This window comes from Gambusia affinis, linkage group LG02 (assembly GCF_019740435.1).
Source record: "Gambusia affinis linkage group LG02, SWU_Gaff_1.0, whole genome shotgun sequence".
Classification (NCBI taxonomy): domain Eukaryota; kingdom Metazoa; phylum Chordata; class Actinopteri; order Cyprinodontiformes; family Poeciliidae; genus Gambusia; species Gambusia affinis.
Window position 1 is genome coordinate 852,404 of NC_057869.1, and position 23,819 is coordinate 876,222.

The following is a 23,819-nucleotide window of genomic DNA, read 5'->3' on the forward strand; positions in this document are numbered from 1 at the left end:
TCATCATGTTGACCATCCTGAATAATTATTCAAGATTTCTGAATTCACGTTTTACTATAAAGAATAATTCAAATAACTTCCATTATATTATTATTATTATTGACAGATTCTAATTAATTTTGTCATCTGAGGGGTCAGACAGCCGTAACTACATTAAGATATGGCAACATAATTATGACTAGTCAAAGCTCCAGGTTTAGATGTAGCTGTTAAGAAATGTTGCCACTGAGCTGTCCAAACTGATGCCTGCAGAATTTTGGGTTTTCTGCATAAAATGATCAGAAAAAGCTTCAGAGTGGAAAAGCTCAGCAGGATTTTTACAAAATGGATGGGAACGAGAACTTGATAATTATTCTCCGCCAAGACAGAAACATCCCATCTAAGAGCCAAAGTGTCACGGTGTGACCACCAGGTGTCACTGTGGTTCAATAAACGTGGGAACCTCTGCGGGTTTGCTGACGGTTCGTTAATTTTAATTTTAAGTCTGACGTCATTTATACCAGTCAGAATGTAATTAGAGACTCAAAACACAATTAGAGACTGACACTGGTTTAGTCATAAACCGCTTTCAGATATCTGGAACGGAAGTGTGGTGAAACTGATTTTATGTTAAAACGGCTTGCCATAACTGATACAGGCATCAGGTGGCCAATCATCATCATCATCATCATCATCATCATCATCATCATCATTATCATCATCATCATCATCATCATCATCATCATCATCATCAGCTGCAGGTCTGTACATCCTAACAACTTGTTTCTGTCCCTTCATGCGCCTTAAAGCTCATTATATGAACATGAATCATGACCCGATAACCAGCGAGCCAAGAAGTTTGGTTTTCACTGAGCGGTGACTGAAATGGGGATGCTTATAGCTAATGCTAACTACTTTGGGCTAGCATCTGCAGCTAATGCTAGAATCTGTATCTTGAGTTTGATTGGTAGGCCAAATGTTGGATTGTCGTCACAATCCATCCTTTCTCTTGATTCTAAGAAAACGTGTCATATTTGATGTTAATCCCATCAGATTTTATTGTTTTCACACAGTTCTAACAAGGTTTTTTACATACACCTATTAAGATCTACTATTTAGAAAGACTTTTACTAGCCTAATATGGTATGTTGCCTTTTTTAAAATTAATCTGCAGAACTTGTCCTGATTTCTGTCGCTTCAGAGGTTGAAACTCGTCAAAAGATCTCAAGATGCCATAAGCAGATCTCAAAGCAAAGATTAATGCCTGAAAAAAACAAAACTGAGTTGTAGAAACTCAAAAAAATCCACTTCCTAAGTTTTGTTCTGGGTGCAAATAAGAAGAAGTTTCTGTTACGTCTTTAGCTTCTTTTCAGAGGAAGAAAATTCTGCCTGCAGAATTTTGGGTTTCCTGCATAAAATGATCAGAAAATGCTACAAAGTGGAAAAGCTCAGCTTGTTGAAGAGCCATGGGATTAAAAATAAAATGTTTAAAAAGATCGACAGGCTACGTTGTTTTTCACATCTCCCTCATATTGTATATTTCAATTAGATATCCACAGAAACTATAGCGAAATCTTTTTAAACACGGTTTTTGCAGCATGTTATAGTTTATTTCCTTTATTTAATCCTTTATTTATTTTCATTTTCAGAAGACATGTCAGATCAATGTGGCAGTGTCATTTATTCCTTACTGTTGATATTTTTTCTCGCAATTTAACTAAACATCTTTAATCTTTTCATCAAATGACTCTAATACTGAACTATAAGAGAAACGCTGAAAAAACCCAATTATCTTTTATACTTTAACATCAGAAACGGGTTAAAATCTTCATTCAAACTGAGACTCTGAAAGTGTCACCAGTTAATCCAGGTTTGCCTCTTGAAGCGCGAGGCGTCCGTTAGATCAGAATCAATAGCAGGTTGGATTATTGGACTTCAATCAGCTGATATAGTTTAGTGGATAAAGCAGCTCTCTGAACTCAGCGACCGCTGGTTCGAGTCCAGTTATCGCTGTCGTCTAATTCAAGTTTTGGACCGCTTTATTTTACTGTTTAAAAATAAAATTCACTTGCTGGCATCGTTTTGGAGGTAATATCGTTTAACAGGTTTACCAGGCAAACTTTTAACTGTAAGAATATTGTGAAATTACTAAATTGCAAAGCTTTGAGTCTGCAGCCCAGTTAAGGTGCAAATGAAATAATGTGGCTTCCAATAAATGAGCAAGGAATTAGTTTGCATGATATCAGAAGTTTTTACATATTGATAAGTTTGCAGAACATGTTAGTCAACATAAAACCGAGAAAATGTGAAATAATCATCATTACTCTAACAATGCTGTGTGATGGTAGACATGCTAACAGTTTAGCAGTCTCCTCTTGAAGTGAGGTATATTTTGGTGATATTTCAATATATTCTTCAATATTCCTTCACATAGAAAGAATTGTTATTTTTTGAAGAGATCATAGAGAACGAGACATTTTCTAATCCATTTCTTCACATTTGTTGCGTTTTGATCAGGAAACGACACGGCCACCTAATTTTTTACAAACATCTGCGTTGAGGACCCGTTTGACCGTCACTAGTTAATCTTACTGCGGCTCGTTTTGTTTTTAAGTTTATTTCCCCTCGTCACCAGCCTGCAGTATAACTTATCGACATTACTTGATATTCCTCTCTATTTTAAACACCACAAGCAACACCATCAGGTATGGGATTTAAATTTTATTAAATATGATGACAAACATGATGTCTCATTGTAGTTGAAAAAAAGAAAGTTCAGAAACAGCGAGGTTTCCTTGCAGGATCTGATCCAGAAACACACATTTATGCTAGAAGTGTTAATAAATCACATTACAGGAACTAGAGAGTCAATTTCAATGTTTTTCTGATCAGAGCTGGTTACAAAAAGCAGAAACCTTCCACTTATTGAGGCTGTTCATGTTCATTTCATGAGATGAAATTAATTTATTCTGGTGAACCTGAATGTGTTCACCTGAATGAATTTGTAAAATGAGAAGTAATATGTAAATCATTTCCTTTAAAGTCTAAAGTAAAGCAGCGAAGCTGCTGGAATCTGTTTAAAGGAAGCAGCTTAAAGCCTCGCGTGATTTGCTGCCCCCTGCTGGTGGTTCTGTGTTACTGTCTAATAAAGTTCTGCTGTAATTACATTTTAATCGGGGCAGAACTGGCGGGAAAGAAATATAATAATTCAGTCAACAGCCAATCAGCAAAACCAGAAGATATCAGAGAAAAGGAAAGCCTTAAATTTACTGATAAACCCAAAGGTTCAGAACCAGAACCGGTTCAGAACCTGACACTAACAAACAGAACTGGATGAATTTTATTCACATTTCTTCAGATCCAGTTTATTTATATGAAGTCAAAGAATTAAAAAAAAACAGTCCACATTCGAACAGAACTTCAGCTGGACCAGAACCAGGACCAGTTCAGAACCCAAATAAAGATTCAGAATCTTTATATTTAGTTTAGTCAGTTTATGAAATGAATAAATTTGAATATGTAAATAAACAGAACATTTCAGAATCAGAACCACAAACAGAACCCGAGTTCAGTGAGGAATGGAAATATCTGCTGTTCTTCACACGAATCATAAACATTTTTCTGGTTTAATAAATAAACCCAAAACATTCCAGGTTCAGAACCGGGCCGGTTCGGTTTCTATTTCCGTAAAAAACAATGTTTCCATGGAAATATCGGTTTCCATAGAAACCGATATTTTCTTTCGATGGAAGAAAATATCAGAGGAACCGGGTCGAACCAGAACATCAAACTGGATCCAGAACCGTTTCCATTGAACTACTGAACCACAGATTTCCGGTTCCGGTCTCTAGTTCTGCTCGGTTCTGATTCTGGTTCCGGGTTCGGTTCTGGTTCCCGTCTCTAGTTCTGCTCGGTGCTGGCCCGGACGCAGGTGCAGCCCACTGCCACCGAGAGGTAGGAGGCGTTGTAGCACCGGCTGCCCTCCATCCGGGTCAGAACCAGAATGTTCTGGTGGATCGGGACGGAATTCCAGTCGTGTTCTTCCTCCTGACCCGGTTTGGGTCCGGAGCAGAACTCGGTGCCGCAGCTGGCCTCCCAGATGGTGGACGGGATCCGGTTCTTCACCGTGCTGGACCTGCTGGGGCAGAGGGCAGAGTCAGAACCAGAACCGGGACCAGAACCAGAGGTTCTGCTGGACCCACCTCCAGCTCCACGGCGACAGCGAGCGCTGGTGAACGTTCCCGTTTCCTTCAGCCGGAGAAACGTCAGAGGACAAAACCAGCATGGAGTCACAGGCCGGCTGGCTGCAGATTACCCACAATGCACTGCACAGGACCTGTGGAGCACACAGCAGGGTCAGCTGGACCAGAACCAGAACCTGGACCAGAACCAGAATCTGGACGGTGTTAATGGTATTCATCTCCAAACTTTATTATTTTTACAATTTCCAATCAAACACAAATATCAGCTGACCGACTGGGTCGGACCGGGTCCGGGTCCAAACGAGTCCGGGTCGGTCCGGGTCCAACCGGGTCCAGGTCCAAACAGGTCCGAGTCTGACTGGATCCGACCAGGACCGGGTCCGAGTCTGACCGGGTCCGAGCGTGTCCGAGTCGGATCCAGAAGGACGGGGCCCGGGGGCCGGAGCCCTCCGGGGGCCCCTGCTCTAAAACGTAGCTTTCATATTTAGTCTGAACATTTAATTCTCGTTTTTAACGTCTAAATCTCTATCAGCCGCGCTGGATGAAACCGACGGGTCATTTTCAAATATTTGACTCACCTGCTGTCGGCCCGTTAGCTTTATATCAAGTATAATGTTTGCGCCGCCCAAAGCGTGGCGGCCCTGGGCTACTGCCCTTCCTAAAGCCCAGTTGGTTCCTGACCCGGTTCTGGTACTTTCTGTCTTATGAATCTTAATCTTAGCGTCATCCTGAGCTCTACACACAGCAGCTGTTCTCCAGTTACAAGTTCCTTTCAGAACCAGAACCCGGTTTGGGCTCAGAACCCGTCAGTGCAGCGTCAGCCACAGAGCAGTCAGAGTTCGGCAGCCATGATTCTCACCAGCAGCGTGTCGGCGGCGCGGCGAAGCAGCAGCATGTCGGCTCCTCTGTGGTCGGGTCCGGCTTCTGATTCAACTGCTGTCAGATCAGCTTATTTATGACCATCAGATCTGATCTGGGGTCAGATAACCGATCGGGGAGATTCCACCTATCAGAGCGTCCATCAGCTCTGAGCGCGTTCAGGTGATTAAAGCTGATCAACTTCCTGTCTGCTGATTAGCATCTATCTGTGAGAAAAACCCAAAAACAGAGAAACTCCTACAGACTGAGTCACTGCAGAGCACACCCTCCAGCATCCAACCATAATGCATCCAACCATAATGCATCCAACCATCCATCAGAGCCTGCTGCCCCGGCACTGATGGAGGTTTGGATCTCTGCCGGTTCTGATCCTCTGGATCCATGACCCAGATCCTGAAGCCTCTGATCTCTGGCTGTGAAACTCAGCATGATGCTGACGCTGCAGACTCCAGAAGCCGAGGATCGTCTCGCTCATTTGTCCTGGTTTCACCCCAGCAGCACCGATCACAACCGATCAGAACTGATCAGAACCAATCAGAACCGCTGGCTCTCTGCAGAAAATATTAAAATATTATTCAGCTCTAAATATCTGAGGAGGATCTCCTGCTGTTAATGCCAGCTAGCTGCTGCTGCTCAGCACAAGATATCAGGTTAAAGGTTAAAGGTCATCACACAGAAAGCCTCTCCTCTCTAGAAACAAGATGGCCGCCGGCCTGAGGGCAGTAGAGCCACATCTGGATGGAAAGCCGATGAGACCAGAGCGGAGACGTTGGACCAAGATGGAGGAAACCAGCAGATCAGGAGGAGCCGACGCTGTGAGGCACGGTGGTGGCAGAGTGATGGTGTGGGCCTGACTTACTGCCACAGGCCTGCAGTTCCTAACTGGACCAGGATGAGTCACAGCAGACATACCGGCCTAGTCAAAGTCCAGACTCAAGCTGTGGTGGGAGCTTCAGAGAGGTGAGGAGGATCCGAACCAAAACCAGGAAGGAGATCGGAGCGCCGTTCTTCCACAGAGAGACAGGAAGTCAGACAGGAAGTGACTGTTGGTTCTGCAGGAAGTTCCACAGGGTTCTGGATCTGGACCGGGGTTCTGTCAGATCTTCAGATGCAGGGAATATTCCTGCCTGCGCTGTAAGAAGTCCGACTGTCAGAGGAGCTGTCAGTTCAGCATACGCAACAAGTTGTGACGAAAATAAGTCATTAAATTATTTTTCAGTGATAACTAAATAGATTTACATTCATTGTCTTGGTGTCAAAGTGTATTTAAAGCAGGGAACAGCTACAACACGCCCGTATAAAACTCATTAACCTACTTAACCGCTGAGTCAGGATGTCAGACTGCTGATAGCAAAGTGCCTGACGATCTACGTCATGATTCTATGTTGCTGATGAAATAAAATCATATGGCGATGACAGCGTATACTTGTCTGATAGATACAGCCGTCAGTTCATGCTAAGGGTATGACGATCTGACAGAACACCGGGTCTTGGACCTGGACTTTTCCCCGGACTGAACCGAGACTCCTGGAGACAGAAAACATGGACAGATGTTTGGAGCGTCTCTTCGCCTCAAGCCTGGTTTAAAGACACAGTTTGTGATTTTCAAAGTAAAATCTTTTCTGAAAAGTTGTGAGTTTCTGAAGCTGATAAATCTGCTGATAGTCGGAGTTCCAGTTTAGAACCCCGACTATGTTTTGTTTCCAAAGGTCAAAGTGTCAAATCAGCAGCAGCCAAACAAGATCCGGCTTTTAGAGCAACCAACTTCCATCTGTTCACCGAAACAAAATCCCACCTGTGGAAATAAATCTGACAGTTTGCACATCTTTAGCAGCACCAACAGAGCGCTGCAGCATGGCGGCTGCAGCATGGCGGCTGCAGCATGGCGGCTGCAGCATGGCGGCTGCAGCATGGCGGCTGCAGCATGGCGGCTGCAGCATGGCGGCTGCAGCATCCTTTGGGTCGTGTGGCTGCGGTCGGGTTTAATCAGTAAAATGAAAAAATAAATTTGAATTCAGCCAAACTGAGCTTGAAGTCCTGCAGGTACAGCTGGATTAAACTGTCTGTGGAGCGGTTTGATAGATCTACATAGATCTACATAGATCTAGAGACATAGGTGGTTTATTGTTGACTGGAGCAGCTGAACATTTTCTTTACAAGTGAAGCAACTTTTTCAGTCCAGACTGAGTAGTTGCTGCAGTTTGTGTTGCTGTTGGCAGACATGTTGCTGTATTGTGCTGCGTTGTGCTGCGTTGCGCTTCCTGTCAGCCCCTCAGCTTGTTTCTGCTTCATGCTGACTTTCTTATCAGTACTACACATCTGCTGGCTGCTCTGCTGCCGCAGCGCTTTGGTCCGTTTGACTGAGATCAGGAAAGTTCATCTGATTTTATCTCCACCTGCCTGTGGGAGTCTGAACTGAGGTGACTGCTGTGGCCCCGCCCCCCGCTGTGATGTCACAGCTTGGATGTGGTCGCTCTGAGGTCGGAGCACAGATGATCTCAGCATCTCTTCTCTGACCTGCTTTAATGCTCGAGGAGGAATTATCTGATAAATCATCAGGGTTACAGGAACTGCTGTCAGCGTACTTCACCGTCGCCTAGGAAACGGCATCCAGCGGCGGCGGGGATTTGTCAGCGCTCCTCTTCCTGCTGGAGAGCCGAGCAGAAGCTGCTGCTCAAGTCTCTGATGACCACGAACAGCCAATCGGAGGGCGACCCGATCGACCCGGAGCCGCCGGGGCCGTCCCGCTAACGCCGCCTATACGCGACCGGAACCAGCAGAACCTGGAAAGCTGCTGCGTGACACGCCTGCATCCTGCAAGGTCATCAGGAACTGAACCTGCTTCGTCAAACGATCTGTAAGATGTTCCGATTCTGACGGATTAAAACCCAAAACATTCACGATGATGAATCCAGTCGGAGACAAACTTTTTACTTCTGAAGAGCCGATTCACAACGAATGTCTCCAGATTTTAGAAAAATCCGACTTCAGTTCAACCGCACAAACATTCCAGCTGATTCTGATCGATCAGAGAATTTAGTTCAGTTGATTATCAAAAGGTTTAAAAAGTTTTTATGTAACTCTGAGACGTTTTCATCGAAGCAGAAAATCATCATAGTTACAGGAATGACGGTTGAGAGCGTCCTGCTTCGGGTCCAGGCGGGTCAGAACCACAAACTGAAGGAACACCGGCCTCTGCAGGCGGAGAGCGGAACTGCAGGTGGACGTTCTGTCAGCCGGGTCCAAAGCAGAGGTTCTGGTTCTGTTGGGGGAAGACAAATGTCGTTCTGTGAACCTTTAAACATCTTCAGGACCGATGAAGTCTGAAAAGAATGAAAACGGCTCCAAGGAAATGAACACAAACATTATGAATTATTAAGTTTCACTTGTTTTTGATTTAATTCAGAAATTAAAGTTCATCAAGTTTCACAACAAGAGACACGTTTTCTAAACATCAACTTCTGATAACTTCAATCTGAGTTCTTCTAATTTAATCCTGTAGTTTAAGTAAAATAATCCTGTGAAATGATGCAACCAAGCTTTCCTCAGCTAGTTAAACGAGAAAACATTTCTGTTTTATTTTCATTACTGAGTTATTATAACTCTTTCTAAGCTAGGTTTACATTTCTTGATTCAGTTTGCATGAACAAACATTTTATTAAACATCGACTGAATTCTGATGTAATTTTTAAATCTTGATAATTTGATTAGTTACTTTTTACCAAATACTTTTTTACTCTTGAGTAAAAATATGTTGAAGTAGAGCTACTTTTACTTGAATGCAATATTTGGTCCTGCTGCTTAAGTCACCAGGTGACCTTTGACCCCATCCAATCACTGAACAGATGCTGAGAACAGTTATGGATGTAGAGCAGGGAGGCCCGGCGTCCTGCAGGTTGACGACCGTTCAGCAGGTCCATCGCGTTAAACCAGGGAGATAAAACACACCGGAACCTCCAGGACCCACTGGAGGTTCTGTAACTCCACTGATCTAGAGTTACAGATCTACAGTCAACGCACAGCTTCAGTTTGTCCAACTGTAAACTAGAGATCAGGATGACCTCTGACCTCAGAGCCACATAAAGCCAGTTCCACAGTGGGCCTTCTAGCAGCTGCAGAACATTTCCAGGACCAGAGAAAGTTCCTGGATGGGTTCGGTTCTGCGGCGCTGTTCGGTTCCTGGATGTCGGCGGCGGTTTGTGGTGAGCGCAGAAAGCCCCTCCTCTGGCTGCGAGGCTGTTTCCAGGCAGCAGCTCAAGTCCTAGAAAGAAACTCTGTGTGACCCGGTTAGTGGAGGATGACATCATGTTTGTGTTTCTACAGCCGGCTGACGCCTCACGCTAATGTCCGACCCGATTACCATCCGGTCTGCTGCTCCTCACATTTTATCTTCTGTTCATCTAAACTTCTTTCATGCAACATTTTAAACCTGAAATTGAACGCAGGTCGTCCAGGAAATCCTTCAACTTCAAGAAGGTTTTAACCCAGCAGGAAGTATTCACACCCTGCTGTCATCCTCCTCACCAGCAGCTAGCGCAGCGCTAACACCAAGCTAATTATTAGGCTAAATATTTAGCTTATTCAGAAATAAAAATTTAGCTCTGTAAATATGTAAATATGTCGTTAGCCTGCAGCTATCGACATATTTAGCTAATATGCAAATTCACTTGCCAAAAAGCAGAAGCTAAACTTTAGAATTGCTGTTACATTTTGGCTTCTGAGCATTTCTATCAGGCCTGAAGGTTTTCTGTACTTCCTGTTGGTAGACGGCGGTGAATGCATGGTGTGTATTTTAAAGTTGAGTCAGGCAGCATGAGGACAAAAACACAACAAACTGGTGAAAGTCCTTAAAAGGCTGCAGGTTTGTTCTGAGGCCCCCAGCAGCAGCGCAGCGGCAGGAAGTCTCTGAGATCAGAGATAAACTGCAGCAACGGCTCTGAATGGAAGCAGGTCAGAGAGGAGCTGACAGCGTGGGCAGCACAACGCAGCACAACGCAGCATACAAGTGATGATGCAGCAACCTGAGCCTGCTGAGTCACAGCATGTCTGGAAACCGAGTCAGAGAGTCAGCAGGCTGCTTCCTGGAGCCCGGGGCCTCAACCTGGGGCCTTCCAGGGGCCCTGGCATCAGGATCCACACAGGGATCAGGCAGGCACGTCTGGGGGGGTGAAGGGGGCTTGAGCCCCTGCTGCCCTTTTTGAGTTTTTTTTGTTTAAATTTTTTTTTTAATTATTTTTAATTTTGAATCTGTATGTCAGAAGGCCTGCTGGAGCCCCTCAGCAATAATATTTATCTAAATATAATGATTTAGCTAAATAAACTAGCCTGGCTGCCCTCAGTCTGATAAAAACTCTCAGAGCCTCCATGTTGTTCAGACTCCGGGTCCATGATGAGGAGCAGGAGGTTCTGTTCCTCTAACTATCAAATTATGGACAAGAATATTTTTCATCCACTGGTTTGTGAATAAAAACGTAGTTCTGATGTTGACGTTGGAAAAACTTTCTATTTATATTTTCATAACATAAAAATATAAATTCAGAATAAAAAACCCGCCTCGCCGCTAAACACAGAAAAACTGCAGAGAAACTTCTGACTTTAACTTGATCATTCTGCTAAAAGCCCGGTTCGGTTCACTACAGGCAGACTGGGTCGGTACCACCGACTGAGAGAAAGAATATCTGATTTATATCAGACATCCTGATACAAGACCCGGTACCACCCGGTACCACCACCCGGTACCACCTGGTACCACCTGGTACCACCTGGTACCTGCTGACTGTTCGCTCTGCTTCTCCTCAACGTTTCTACCAGGCGGGTTAAAGCTGCTGGAGGTTCTGGGCTGTAAACTGAAGTTACTGCAGAACCTCAAGTGTTAAAGGAAGATTCGGTCCAATTAGAGTTCATGAAATAAACATCAGAGAAAATATTGGAGCAACAATCAGAACCGCAGCAAGAAGACAAACATGAATCTAAATGTCTCCACAGCATCAGAGGGACTGACAGGGGATTCCAGGTGACTCCAGGTGGATTCCAGGTGACTCCAGGGGGATTCCAGGTGACTCCAGGGGGATTCCAGGTGACTCCAGGGGGATTCCAGGGGATTCCAGGTGACTCCAGGGGGATTCAAGGGGTTTCAATGAGACTCCAGGAGATTCCATGTGACTCCAGGGGGATTCAAGGGGACTCCATGGGATTCAATGTGACTCCAGGGGATTCCAGGTGACTCCAGGGGGATTCAAGGGGATTCCAGGTGACTCCAGGTGGATTCCAGGGAGACTCCAGATAGATTCCAGGTAAATTCCAGGTAGATTCCAGCCCAGCAGCTGTTCCTCCAGGGCCGGCCCAAGGTAATATGGGGCCTTGGACAGAACCCTGCGGCCCCTAAGAACCTCAGCATCACTAACATGTTTAAATGTCGATCAGGTGAATCTGTGAGAGAGAGACCAGGTTTATTGGCCCAGTTTAAAATCAATCACTGATTATTGGTTGTGATGTATTTGTGAACAAACAAAGATTACACCATGTTGTAGCCATGGTAACAACAATCAAACTACCAAGATGAATCTTTAAACTCTTACAAAGCAAACGTCCTAATTAAATCCTAAATGTCAATTTTTTTTCTCAGCTGAATTCATTAAATAAAATGTAAAAACATTTTTATTCTCTATAAATGATGCTACAGGTTTAGATCTATGTCTGGGGGCCCCTGAATGTCTGGGGGCCCCTGAGTGTCTGGAGGCCCCTGAATGTCTGGGGGCCCCTGAATGTCTGGGGGCCCCTGAGTGTCTAGAGGCCCCTGAATGTCTGGGGGCCCCTGAGTGTCTGGAGGCCCCTGAGTGTCTGGGGGCCCCTGAATGGTCCCTACCAGCAGCTATCTAGAGGTTTAACATCAAACTATTATATTTTATGATCTATAAATCAGTCTGCAGGTTGTTCTAGAGCCGTGGTCCGCAACCAACGGACCTCGGTCCGGATACGGACCCATATGCCATCCCATCCGGACCCGGAATAAATTGTTAAAATATTTGTTAATTTTGACGGGAGAATTAATTTTAAACCGGAGCATTTATTTTTTTCCCTATCTGACACAAGTGCTTTTACCAGCAAGGATTGGAAGCTACAAACCAATCGCGTGCGAGTCATACTAACCACGTGGTTCAACTAGCGAATCAAATCGCCAGCTTGAACTCAGAGCGAGTTGTATGAGCAAACCGAAGCAGAGGTTTGTAGCCAGGCTCAGACATCCACGCAGTGTGATATAAGGAAGAGGAGGTGAAAGGCGAGCGAAAAGCGATTGAAGCGAGAAACGCAGAGTGATACAGGAAGACAGGGTGTGAATTAGTCAGAAGAGGTGCAAACACTATGGCGCTTTCTAAAAAGAGAAAAGTAGATGCCGAAAATCGAGCGTTCAACACGGAATGGACTGATGCATAAATGGTCATTCTTCCACCCGCGAGCACGAAACCAGTGTGCCTCATATGCTCCGAAACCGTGGCGCTTATTAAAAGTGCCAACGTCAAGCGTCACTATGAGACTCAGCACAAAGCATTTGACCAATCATACCCCCCTAAGTCTCACTGCCCAATATGATCAGTCCACCAGGGTATTAAGCCGTGCTTTCAGCGCACAACAGCGTGCTACTGAATGTTCCCTCCGTGTTGCACCAATGAGCATCTGCACATGTGCATGAGAACGGCCCTGACCTCCTTCAAGCCCAGATTTAAAATGTTGGCAGGGCAAGTCAAAGCTCAATTCTCACACTGAGCAATGTAAGAGAAATCTGTAAGAGAAATAGTTCAGGTGTTTTGAGAGTTGTTTTGTTGAGCAGAAATATTGAGATTGTTCAATCAAAAGGAAACTGAAGCTGCTATTTTTTCTTAAGCACTTTCTTTATTTTTGAATACATAATTTAGTTATTTTTAATTTAAACTGCAGCCACACAATGTTATCCTGTGTTTCAGTGCTGATAAACTTCTTTGAAATTATTTTAACCTGTATTATTATTTTTTTTAACACCATGTTTTCCGATATTGTCATACTACAAATAGACGATATTGTGAACCTCTGCTTGAGGAAATTTCTTTGAACTGGACCTCCTCACAGTTTTCTTGAATACCCCGGTTCTAGAGGTTAAATAAATATTTATTAGGGCTTCATCAGTAAAATGGCAGCAAATGTTCTTATTTCATCACTTCATGACCTTTGACCTTCTCTCCTCTGGTCTGTTTAACAGCTTCAGTCTCAGATCAGTTCAGCAGCAGAAACAGAAACTTTTAAGCTGTTGGGGAAAATATAAACTAGATCTGCTTTGCATTTCCCCTCATGAAGGCAGTGATACAGTCGGATCAATCAGATTATTGATTATTATGGGCTGTTGCTGTGTTGTTGTACCGAGTTTTAAGATCCTGTTCAATGGGCCCCTTCTTAACTTTGAGGCCCTCCAAAGGTCTCTGTACGGCCCTGCAGTCAGGGATCCTCAGTGGGGCCTCCAGGGGCCCCGCAGAGCCTGAGGGCCCCCAGCCCAGCAGAGCAACATGGAACCTCTGACATGAAGTGAGATCATGATGTGAGTCAGAACCGAAACCTTCAGATTATCTCCTTCTGAAATCTGCAGCAGAAACGATCTGCAACCGCCAGAAGATTCCCCGAGGTTCACTGAGAGAGAGAGAGACTAGGGCTGAAACGATTCCTGGAACGACTCGAGTACCTCCATTATTAAAATTCCTCAAGGAAAATGTACCTGCCTCGTTAATAATGTTTTAGCATTTAGCCACCGTGTTCCAGCCGGAACATTATTTGCGTTGCGCGGAGCTCTGACTTCCTCCTCTGAGTCGTCGACCAAAGCTAAGTGTTAGCAGCATAACGTCCAATGTTCAAGTTCGGCCCGTGGGGATTTTATTGATTGATGATAACTTCCGGGTTTTCATGGTTTTCGGGGACCAATAAGCGTCCTTAAAATGACTGGCGCCATGCCTGGAGTACGGCAGCCTTTCTCCTCCGGAGCTGCTGGTTCAGAGCGAACGGCGGGAAGAGCTGCAGGTATTTACACAGGTGAGCTGATGGACTGAACACGGCGGGCGGCCGAGCAGCCGATGGTTACGGCGACGACGAACCGCGCAATGAATCGATATCATCCCGGTGTGAACAAACGGGTGGCGGAGAGCCTGGTGGCGGTTCATGGCTGGTCGGTGAGTTTCTGACCGTGACGAACGAAGGTGTCATAAATATCCCGTATCGATCCCCCAGTTCTTACCTTCGTCCCCTGGTCTAGTTCCTCCCATCTTACTTGGTTCGTTCGGTCGCCCGCCCCCCAAACTCCAGGCCACATTTCCCGTTTTCTCAAACCCAGAGCTGGTCAGGTTATGGGGCAAGGTCAAAGTTCATCTATTAAACTGACTGGAGGTGAAGACAGAAACTAAAAGCTGGAGTCTAGATATTTTTTAGAAGCGTATCTGTGAGCCTCTTTATTATGAAACTGAATATAATTTCAGATCTTTGTAGAACTTTTCTTAACTTAGAAAGTGAGCTGTTATTGTTACAGGTTGGTTTTCTAAACTACAGGAAAGTTTCTGTTAGGGAAGCTAAACATGAAAAATTGGACTGATGTTGATATCCGATAGTAACTCTGGTGTTATGGCAGAATTACCAATATTTTATCATTTTTTTATCCCATTACTCAATTAATCGTAAGAATAATCGGTAGATTACTCGATTACTAAAATATTTGTTTAAACTACCCTAAAAGAGACAGACAGGGTGACATGATTGTCCTGCAGCAGCAGAACCAGAACCGGGCCTGGACTCCACAGTTTGCTGTTAAATATTTTCTGTGACATTTTCTCCTACTGCTCTCCAGCTTTCAGCTCACCTGGTTTTATTTTTAGCTGCACATTTCTGTCTGATCGTTAACAGTCCTGAGCTACCAGTTCTGATTTGGGCTCATACCAAATACTTTTGCCTGTAATTTTACTGAATAAAGCAAGAAAGTGTAACAGTGGGGGCCGACATGACCTGGTGGGCGGGGCTAGCAGCTCATCACTCATCTCCCAAAATTAAAAGAATCGTGATCAATAGGCGCCGATCGATAGTTCATCTATATCTATTCGCTCTCAGAGCCGCTGTCGTCTTCCTGATGGTATTTTCTGTTCTTGCAGTAGAGAGAACGCCCGACTCAGCGGTTTCTGTGGGTCCGGTTCGCCTGCGGTTCTGATCCTGCAGGTCGAGTTCGGATTGGCGTCCCAGTGTAGCCTAGCTGACATCACTTCCTGTCCTGCCGGTCTGATCGCTGCACGCTGACTCAGAAGCAGGAATGCCATTAAGCAGAACCGGCTGAAGCCGCAGTGTTTCCTCTGACGCTTTTATGCACATTTTGAGGTTTTGCATTAGAAATAACTTCCTCTGTTTCACAATAACAAAGCTTTTGGTTCGATTGAGGTGAACCGAAAAGATGTTCTGAAAAAAGAATCGATGCTGCAGCAGATTGACTCCTTCTTTGAGGCGTGTGCTACATGCTAGTTAGCCACATGGAAAAACGGCTCATTTACTTTTTTTGTAACATTTTAGAAATTTGTTTGAAGTTTCCTGATAATTGAATGGAAACATAATGTTCATAATGGAGGAGGGTCCTAGTTAAAGTCTGGGCTTAAATCTGACTGAGATGGTGCAGGATGAGCTTCAGCAGGAAAAGCATCTAGAGTCAGACTGGTTGATTGATTGGTTGATTGATTGGTTGATTGATTGGTTGATTGATTGGTTGATTGATTGGTTGATTGATTGATTGATTGATGGTTGTGATAAATTGGACCTTTGAAGCGTCTCGGGAGGCTGAGCCGCGCCGACGCTTCACCTCATTTCCTGCTTGCCTCTGCAGAGCATGACCTAGAAAATCTGCTGCCAGGTTCGAAGCTCAGCGTTTCGTCCTGAGGAGCCTGAAAGTGGGTCGACCTGCGGGCCTCGTCAGCCGGGTCGCTGCGGTTTAAGGAGGAGGATCAAACGCTTTCAGGTGGTGACATCACAGCGAGGCGCATAAAACACTCGGCTGTTTACACCGGACCATCAGAACCGGGCAGGACGCCGCAGACACACATCCACGCCTGACCTCCAACTGAGCCCTGGGAACCTAGCAGAACAGAACCGGACCAATCAGAGACAAACAGAACCAGCATGTTTCCAGCAGCTAACGGCTCCAGAGTGACGGTGAGGAAAGTTCTGATGAGTTCTGATGCGATCAGCTGTGGTTCTGTTGATGGTGGTTTGTCTTCATCTGAAGCCGACCCGGTACATGGTTCTGGTTGGCTCAGTAGGATCCAGTCAGCCTCTGATTTATTGAACTTTATTTCTGTTTCTTTGTTGGACCTCTGGGCTTGGTCCAGTTTGTGAGCAGAACCGGTTCTGAAGCATTTTGTTTGATTCAAAACTTCTTTAAAATTAAATGAAATAATTCCGGGGCTCAGAGAGCTGCTGTAGAGGTCTGTGTTGCAGCGAATCCAAGGAAGCCTCTGACTGAAGCCGCTCCTCCCCAACAGGAGGTTTTAGCTGCTCCTGCATCGCCATAGAGATTTTCTTTTTATTATTATGGGATTTGATGTCAAGATCTTTCTGCTGTAACCATGGAGACGATTCATTCTGCGCTGACTGGCTAACGAAGGTCGACTCCCTCCTCCTCAGGTCATCGGTGCCGTCGTCATGGTAATGATGTTGATGATGGCGGAGGCGGCGTCGACGCACCTTAGGAGACGCTCCGACAGCTCAGTGGAGCAAACCGTATCTCTGCACCTGGACCCGGCCCTGCTGCTGCCCAGCCGGAACCCGCGGCCGCTGAACAACGCCTCCATCTCGCCCTGGACCTACAAGTGAGTACACGACCGCCGGGTCCCGCCGGGTCCCGCCGAGTTTCTGTTCTGACCCACCCGTGTCTGTCGACAGTACATCCCATGACGAGTCTCTGTTCCCGCCCACGCTGTCGGAGGCGCGCTGCCTGCTGAAAGGCTGTTTGGACCTGGAGGGGAAGGAGGACCAGAACCTGCAGTCCCGGCCCATCTGGTACCAGGTGATGGTTCTGAAACGGGTCAGGACAGAGGGGGCGGAGCATAGCTACCACTACCGCCTGGAGACCCGCAACGTCCCCGTGGGCTGCACCTGCGTCCGGCACATGGTCCATGTGCAGGAGTGAAACCGGGTCCAGAACCAGGTCCAGAAGCTCTAGTTCCGAGTCTCTGGCTTCTCTGAAGTTTTGCATCAAATTGTATTAACTGCCCACTAAGTTTGGCGTCAGGAGGCGTCCCGCCTTGTTGGTGCTTATTTAACTTTTATTTAATGGTTTGTGACCTTCAGCAGATATTTATTATTATTACTGATGTATTTATTATCCAGATCAATAAAGTTCAGACACTGAATGATCCTGCTTCTTTATTCTTTAAAATAGAACTTTGTACAACATGTCCTTTAACTAGGCCGATGGATAAGAGCAGCTGCATCCATCCATATCAGGGTGTTTTCAGTTATAGTCAGACAATTTCAACAGAATCAGAAGAAATAAAGCTGGATGGCACCGACTTGGGTCAACGACTTGGGTCAATGACTCGGATGAAAGACTCGGGTCACCGACTCGGGTCATCGACTCGGATGAAAGACTCGGGTCACCGACTCGGATCAACGACTCGGGTCACCGACTCGGATCAACGACTCAGGTCACCGACTCGGATGAAAGACTCGGGTCACCGTCTCGCGTCATCGACTCGGGTCACTGACTCGGATCACCGACTCGGGTCACTGACTCGGGTCACTGACTCGGGTCACTGACTCGGATCACCGACTCGGGTCATCGACTCGGACCACTCTGTCTTTGTTCTCATCTCAGCCTCTCAGGTTTTTGGACCCGTCTGGACTTGTTGTTCCCGAGTTTATCTGATTTAATCTGAATCTGGGTCAGAACCACCTCCAGGTCTGACTTTCGGGTCGGTTCAGGTTGGCGTTCTTTAGGCGGTATCAGCAGAGCAGAACGGTTCTGATAGTTCTGTTCTGAACTTCGGTCCTAGCCAATCAGAACTCAGGTGGTGTCTCCTGATTGGTCCACATCAGGAAGTAGTTCCTCTACCTGCAGGTCAACATGTTCTCCTCTCTCTGTTGGGACCAGAACTGAAACCGGACCAGAACCACCTCCGGACTTTGACTTTACTTCAGGCTTTTTGGGGCCCACTTCTGGTTCTATCGGTACCTTGGTCCTGAAGGCAGGAATTGGACTCTAATTCTTGGTTCTGAAAGCCGTTTGGTTTCGGTTGCACTTGCTGACAGTGACTTGGAACAAGGTGGTTCTGGTCTGACCCTAATGTCAAACGGTTCTGGTCTGTAAGCCGTTTGGACCGCCATCTTTTCTCCTGCAGGCTTTCATCCTGACCAGAACGGTCCAACTGGTTCTGCTTGGTTCTGGTTCTCAAACAGAACTGGACCTGTACAGATCTTGTGGTTCTAGCAGCAGGGTTCCTGATTTTCTGCTGTTCTCAGAGAGGCCACTAGATGTCACCAAGGAACCCCATCACAGTTAAATGTTCAAACTGTCCAGCAGGGGGCGCAGTCTGACTCAGAGTATCTGAGCTGATGTCGGCTCGATGTGGTCCAGCTTCAGTTTCAGACAGAACCCTGCTGATCCGTTTCAGCCGGGTTGGGTTCTGGTTGGTGCATGTACAGTCACACTCACACATGAAGACAATGGCACTGTTGGCATGGCAACAAAGCACGGAAAAGCCACAGGAAACTGTCCAGTAATGACTGAATCTGCAGCGTTTGTTTGAAAACGAGGGTCCTGGTGGAGGAGACAAACATCCCTCAGTCCTCCACGTCCTCCACTGGTTCTGCTCCCAGTCCTCCCAGTCAGAGCAGCGCCAGTTTCCCAGCTCCTCAATCAGCCCTCAAAATCGGCTTCTGGATAAGGTTCAGCTTGTGTTGTGATCAGGCCATCATGACACCTGAGGCAGAGAGCAGAAGGAGGCGGTGAGTGGCAACGCAACAACTAGACACACATCAAGATGACGGTGGACCCGACAGCCTCAACCAGAACAGAACCAGAACCAGGCCAAACAGAAGCAAACCAGTCAGACTCAAACCAGACTGACCAAGAGTGAGACCGTGATGTAGACAGAAAGTAGACTGTCTGAAACAATAAACACACATCAAAATGATCTCATGCTCAGAGATCCACTGAGCGTGACCCAATGACCTTAACCTGACCTTGACCCAGACTGTGATTCTGTGGCAGCCATCCTCCTCCAGACATTTCTATGTCGTCTAGTATCTCACACTCCCTGGTAACTGAAGTCCTTCCAGTCAATAAACCGTGAACAAGCAACTTATCACCACTCAGACGCTGTCGTCTGATTGGTTCACTAGAGCAGGATCTCCCAAACGTTTCACCCCAATAATAACAATCCCAGAGACTGCTGACCTCCAACTGGTGACCCCCTGAAAATACGTGATTATTTCCCTCCATTTATTTATAAATAGTCAAAAAATTATATGCATTTTAAATCAATTTCATAACAATAATTAAAAGGTCCACTATTTACATTATTTACTGAGTTATTTCGTCTCTTCTGGTATTCCATACGCCTCAGGGGGTCACATGATTCTGAAAATCATTTCTTGACTCTCCAGTGGACCCCGACCCGTTTGGGACCCCTGGACTAGAGTTGAAACTGAACAGTTTATCCAATCCACCTCCAGAACTCGGACCTGGTACCAGTCTGGGCCCAACAAGAATTGTTTAAAATATATATTTTAAGTCAAAACCAGTAAACATCTAATTGGTTTCTTCTTTTTTAGGAAAAACTATTGAATTCAGTTTCTAGCGTCAGTATTGATTTGATCAGAATGAAATGCCTTAAATGGACTCAAAGATGGCCGATTTCTTCTGGAGCCCATGAACCCTGATGGTTTGAGTCAGAGGGTTTGGTTTGACTCCGCCCACCCAGAATCCATCATGGCTGCCTCCTCATCCTCATCCTCACCTCCACACTGTGCTTGTCCTGGAAAGCAGACAGTCGGAAACAATTCATTAGAGACAGATGTCCGTCCAACAGAAGGTCAGGTCAGTCCAAGGATGAGGGGGGTAGGGTCAGCAGGTGAGGTAAAAGGTTAAGGGGGGTCTGGTCCTCACCTCCTCCTGTGTGGCGTTCAGGTGCATCTGTAGCGGGTTGGCGTTGAAACGATGCTCCTGGCGGTCTTTGGTCAAAGCTTTCTGCGCCACTTCGCGCTCGTGCTCCCTCCTCTCGGCCAGGTGCTTCAGCAGCTCCGCCTCCTGACACTAGAGAGCGCCAGAGAGCAATGAGGCTGAGGTTTGATCACCGTGAACTTGGCCCGGCCTCCACTCACCTTCCGCCTCTCCTGCGCGGCGTCCAGCTTCTTCTGGATCTCCGCCAGCGACGGCTTCTGGCGGGGCGGCGTGGTGGCCCTCAGCTCCGGGGCACCATCGAAGGTCGGCGGCTTCAGGATGACCTCGAAGGCCTGGCCGCTCGTGCGCTTGCTCAGCTCGATGACTTCCATGTCCCGGATGTTGCACAGGTTCAGGTCAACCACGCCTGCAAGAAGACCGCTAGCTTTAAGATTCAGAACGTCTCTGGTCTATATGATGACAAACCTGCTTCTGTTATTATATCTATATTGAAAAACAGAATTTTAGCTGTTAAGAGTCCAAACCGGAAGAGGAGGACGGGTCCAATCAGTTGGGCTACTGTCTTAAATTAACAACAGTGATTTAGGTTATTTAGCTTGTTATAAGAAAATCAAAATGAGGTTTAATTTGTAAAAGTAATATTTTCACCATCTTTATTCCTTTAAAACTAACTATTAATCTACAAAGCTAAATATTTACCTCAGAGTTAGCTTAATACTTAGCTAGCTTTGAGCTAAATATTAAGCTAACTCTGAGGTAAATATTAGATGATGCGCAGGAGAGGAGCTAAATGTTTCCCTGCTAACTAATTACTTAAATGATTGAAATAGGTAGTTTCTAAGTTAAATATTTAGCTCCAGTTTAAATATTTAACTTAGAGCTACATATTTCGGTTAAATATACATTTTTATCTAATGAGGTAAATGTTGCTTATTTAGAAAGGTAAATATTTATCTGGTTCTGGACCCAACAGAAGTCAGGATGCTGCTGACCTTCCTGCTTGTTGGCCGCAGGCTCCCTGGGTTGAGGCAGGATGCAGGAGCAGAAGATGGACACCAGGGGGAGCTCTCGCATCTTCTCTCTGTACGCTGGAACATGGAGGAGAACAGAGGGCAGAATGAAGGAGATGAAACGGGCCGGGCCGGGCCGGGCTGTGCCGAGCCAGAGAACCTGCTCACCTGTCAGGGTCATGTTCCTCCTGTTATCCGGCAAAGACACTGTGGTGAGGTAGAATCTGTTCCTGAGGACGAGACAAACGGGTCAGAACCACAGTAGAACCTCCACAGGGCTCCCTGCTGCAGCAGAGACGCACAGGAACCAGAACCAGAACTCTGGGTTCAAACTGGACTGCCCCGAGTTCATCTAAATGTTCCCTTTTTATTTGCATCCAGCTGGAAGTTCTGTTGGTTCTGATTGGATCAGAACCTTTTCTGGTTCTTTTCTCTGAAGCTTTTTTAACTTGTCTGAGTCATTCGGACCTCCAGAAACTTCAGCTCCTTAGACATCCCAAATGTTCTGGTTTTGACCCGGACCGGCCAGTTCTGACTGGGACCGGTTCTAAACCTGCAGCTGAAGCTGCAGAACCAGCAGAACGTCCAGAACCAGAGAGTTTCCTGCATCACTTCTTCATCGCATGAAAACGCACCGCATAAAGTGCAGCTGCAGGAAATCCTCACATTCCCAGTGAAACCAGTGAAACCAGCACCAGTCAGCAGAACCAACACAGAAACATTTCAGAACAGAAAAATACAGAAACAGAGGAAATGTGCTGATGAGAGCGATGATGTCATTGTTTTAATGCATCACCTGCAGAAGGAGCTCAGACGGAAATGGCAGAAAAAACAATGGAGAATGGAGAGAACGAGCGGAGAAGGAGAGGAAGGAAGGAAAGGAGGAAGAAAAGAAAGAAAGAAAGAGTGAAGAAGAGTTGTTGTGAGGAACTGACCTGCAGCCTCGCCGCTCTGCTCTCTGCTCTGCTCTGCAGCTCAGCAGCATCAGCTCCACAGCAGCTGCATGACATCACCACGCAGCGCTCTGATTGGATGGCTGAGATGCTGCGCTGGGATTGGTCCAGAGTGAGGAGGAGGATGTGTGGGTTCATCTTCATCACTAAGGGAAACCTCTTCATCAAAAACTGGAAACAGAGGAACAAAGTTCTGGATGCAGCAAACAGAATCAGGATCCAGAACCAGAGGTTTGGTCATGATGATGATTATCACAACTTTAAATGGATCGGGTCAAGTTCTGTTCAGAACCAGCATTTGATCTGAACCTCAGCAGCTGCTCAGGTTCTGGTCCGGTCCAGAACCAGTTATGGATGCAACAGAACTTTACAGACAGAACGTTTCTCTAAATCCCGACCCAAACCAAGAAACTGGTTCTGACTGGGTTTAGATCTGAGCTGAGACACGAAGGGAACATGAGGTTCTGATCCGATCCGGTGCTGATCCGTTCTGGTTCTGACCTGCTCTAGTTCTGATCCAGTCTTCTGGCTTCTGAGTAAATGTCAGCGCTAAAATTAAAGCTGAGAATGAAGCGTTACTCACACACACACACACACACACACACACACACACACACACACACAGCCTATTCACTCAGAACCAAGACTTAAACAGAACCGGCTGGCTCTCCAACCCGATCGGCTCCAGAACCTCCTACCAACCTTCAATCTGTTTCTTCCAAACAATCTGTGAGTTTAGCATTTCTGCTACAGCAGCTAACGTTAGCTAAATGGTGGCTAGCTGGTCCAGGGTGGCTAAAGGTGTGGCCTGTTGTCAGATGTTGGTTTCTGTCTTTAATTTGGACCAAATTATCCCAAGTCAAATCTTGTTACTATTGCTACTTTTTAAGAATAATTTCTACTCAGACAAATCTGAGAAATCAGTGATTCTTGAAAAGAGGGACAAAATATTTCCTATGGATAAAGCACAAAATTTGTATAAAATATACACAAAATATATTTTTTTCAAATAACTTACTAAACTAACCTGGGGCATGTGAGCACAGCAATGTTTGCTGAATATTTTTTATTTTAAACATTGTGGTAGGTGGATGGTGTCTTTAAAATCCTTATCCTGGAGCAAAACTCATTATAATACATTATAATAGTTTAAAACAATTAAAGGAATACTGAGATAATATATTATGACAACTAAGTATAAGTATTCAAATAAATAATCACAAAAATATCAATAAACTGAATTAAAAATCATTTTTATATATTTTCCAACTCCATTGAAATTTGTTTTACATTCATAAAAACAATTTTTAAAAATCAGGCATTATTGGGGGCATCAGAGCTTCTGAGGACCCCATGACGTCTTCCTTTCGCTTTGCTAATATTTGTCTGGCATTTGTCTGTAAAACTGAGTAAATGTGTTACTAATAGGGTCATTAAAAATAATTTTAGATTAGTTTTTTAAAAAAATGTAATTTTCAATAAATATTTGCTTTCTATAAATTAGAATAAATTTTTATTGGCTCCATTTCTCGAATGGAGACATTAGAGAAAATATGGTTGGATAAAACAGAACAGTCTCGTTCACACATATATCATATTTATGTTTATTTCACTTTCTATGGTTATTATT

The 23,819-nt window shown here is 45.4% G+C and overlaps 3 protein-coding genes across 8 annotated transcripts; 1 reads left to right on the top strand and 2 right to left on the bottom strand.

Annotated features, from left to right (window-relative positions):
- The first annotated feature begins 2,503 nt into the window (after positions 1 to 2,503).
- On the top strand, positions 2,504 to 17,450 carry il17a/f1 (interleukin 17a/f1). Of its 4 annotated transcripts, none has more exons than XM_044103661.1 (5): positions 2,504 to 2,684; positions 11,046 to 11,353; positions 15,931 to 16,256; positions 16,728 to 16,912; positions 16,986 to 17,450. In XM_044103661.1, exons 3-5 carry the CDS (start codon positions 16,224 to 16,226, stop codon positions 17,230 to 17,232), a joined length of 465 nt encoding a protein of 154 aa, XP_043959596.1. In that variant the 5' UTR covers positions 2,504 to 2,684; positions 11,046 to 11,353; positions 15,931 to 16,223; the 3' UTR covers positions 17,233 to 17,450. The 4 variants fall into 4 exon arrangements, with proteins under 4 accessions (XP_043959596.1, XP_043959605.1, XP_043959615.1 ...); XM_044103670.1 differs by having other exon boundaries at positions 2,523 to 2,684; positions 11,046 to 11,136; XM_044103680.1 differs by lacking the exon at positions 11,046 to 11,353 and having other exon boundaries at positions 2,543 to 2,684.
- il17a/f2 (interleukin 17a/f2) lies at positions 2,755 to 8,705 on the bottom strand. Its single transcript, XM_044103717.1, has 3 exons — positions 5,041 to 8,705; positions 4,182 to 4,315; positions 2,755 to 4,114 (listed from the first exon to the last, which is right to left on the bottom strand). The coding sequence occupies exons 1-3, from the start codon at positions 5,074 to 5,076 to the stop codon at positions 3,880 to 3,882; spliced, it is 405 nt and encodes a 134-aa protein (XP_043959652.1). The 5' UTR covers positions 5,077 to 8,705; the 3' UTR covers positions 2,755 to 3,879.
- Position 17,451: 1 nt separating the features above from the next.
- Positions 17,452 to 22,221, bottom strand: stmn4l (stathmin-like 4, like). 3 transcript variants are annotated; one of them, XM_044103649.1, is made up of 7 exons: positions 22,172 to 22,221; positions 21,405 to 21,466; positions 21,219 to 21,314; positions 20,427 to 20,632; positions 20,212 to 20,358; positions 20,063 to 20,080; positions 17,452 to 19,024 (listed from the first exon to the last, which is right to left on the bottom strand). In XM_044103649.1, the coding sequence occupies exons 1-7, from the start codon at positions 22,219 to 22,221 to the stop codon at positions 19,016 to 19,018; spliced, it is 588 nt and encodes a 195-aa protein (XP_043959584.1). In that variant the 3' UTR covers positions 17,452 to 19,015. The 3 variants fall into 3 exon arrangements, with proteins under 3 accessions (XP_043959584.1, XP_043959568.1, XP_043959575.1); XM_044103633.1 differs by having other exon boundaries at positions 21,219 to 21,466; XM_044103640.1 differs by lacking the exon at positions 17,452 to 19,024 and having other exon boundaries at positions 20,033 to 20,080.
- Positions 22,222 to 23,819: the final 1,598 nt, after the last annotated feature.

Coding starts and splice junctions, on each gene's coding strand:
- il17a/f2 (XM_044103717.1), bottom strand. CDS start 5,076: ATGCTGCTGCTTCGCCGCGCCGCCGACACGCTGCTG. Junction 4,316..5,040: donor GCGCCGCCGACACGCTGCTG/GTGAGAATCATG, acceptor TGTGCTCCACAG/GTCCTGTGCAGTGCATTGTG. Junction 4,115..4,181: donor CTGTCGCCGTGGAGCTGGAG/GTGGGTCCAGCA, acceptor CTGCCCCAGCAG/GTCCAGCACGGTGAAGAACC.
- il17a/f1 (XM_044103661.1), top strand. CDS start 16,224: ATGTTTCCAGCAGCTAACGGCTCCAGAGTGACG. Junction 16,257..16,727: donor CTAACGGCTCCAGAGTGACG/GTGAGGAAAGTT, acceptor CCTCCTCCTCAG/GTCATCGGTGCCGTCGTCAT. Junction 16,913..16,985: donor ATCTCGCCCTGGACCTACAA/GTGAGTACACGA, acceptor GTCTGTCGACAG/TACATCCCATGACGAGTCTC.
- stmn4l (XM_044103633.1), bottom strand. CDS start 22,221: ATGCTGCTGAGCTGCAGAGCAGAGCAGAGAGCAGAGCGGCGAGGCTGC. Junction 21,467..22,171: donor GCAGAGCGGCGAGGCTGCAG/GTCAGTTCCTCA, acceptor TCTCGTCCTCAG/GAACAGATTCTACCTCACCA. Junction 20,633..21,218: donor TGCGGCCAACAAGCAGGAAG/GTCAGCAGCATC, acceptor GTCTTCTTGCAG/GCGTGGTTGACCTGAACCTG.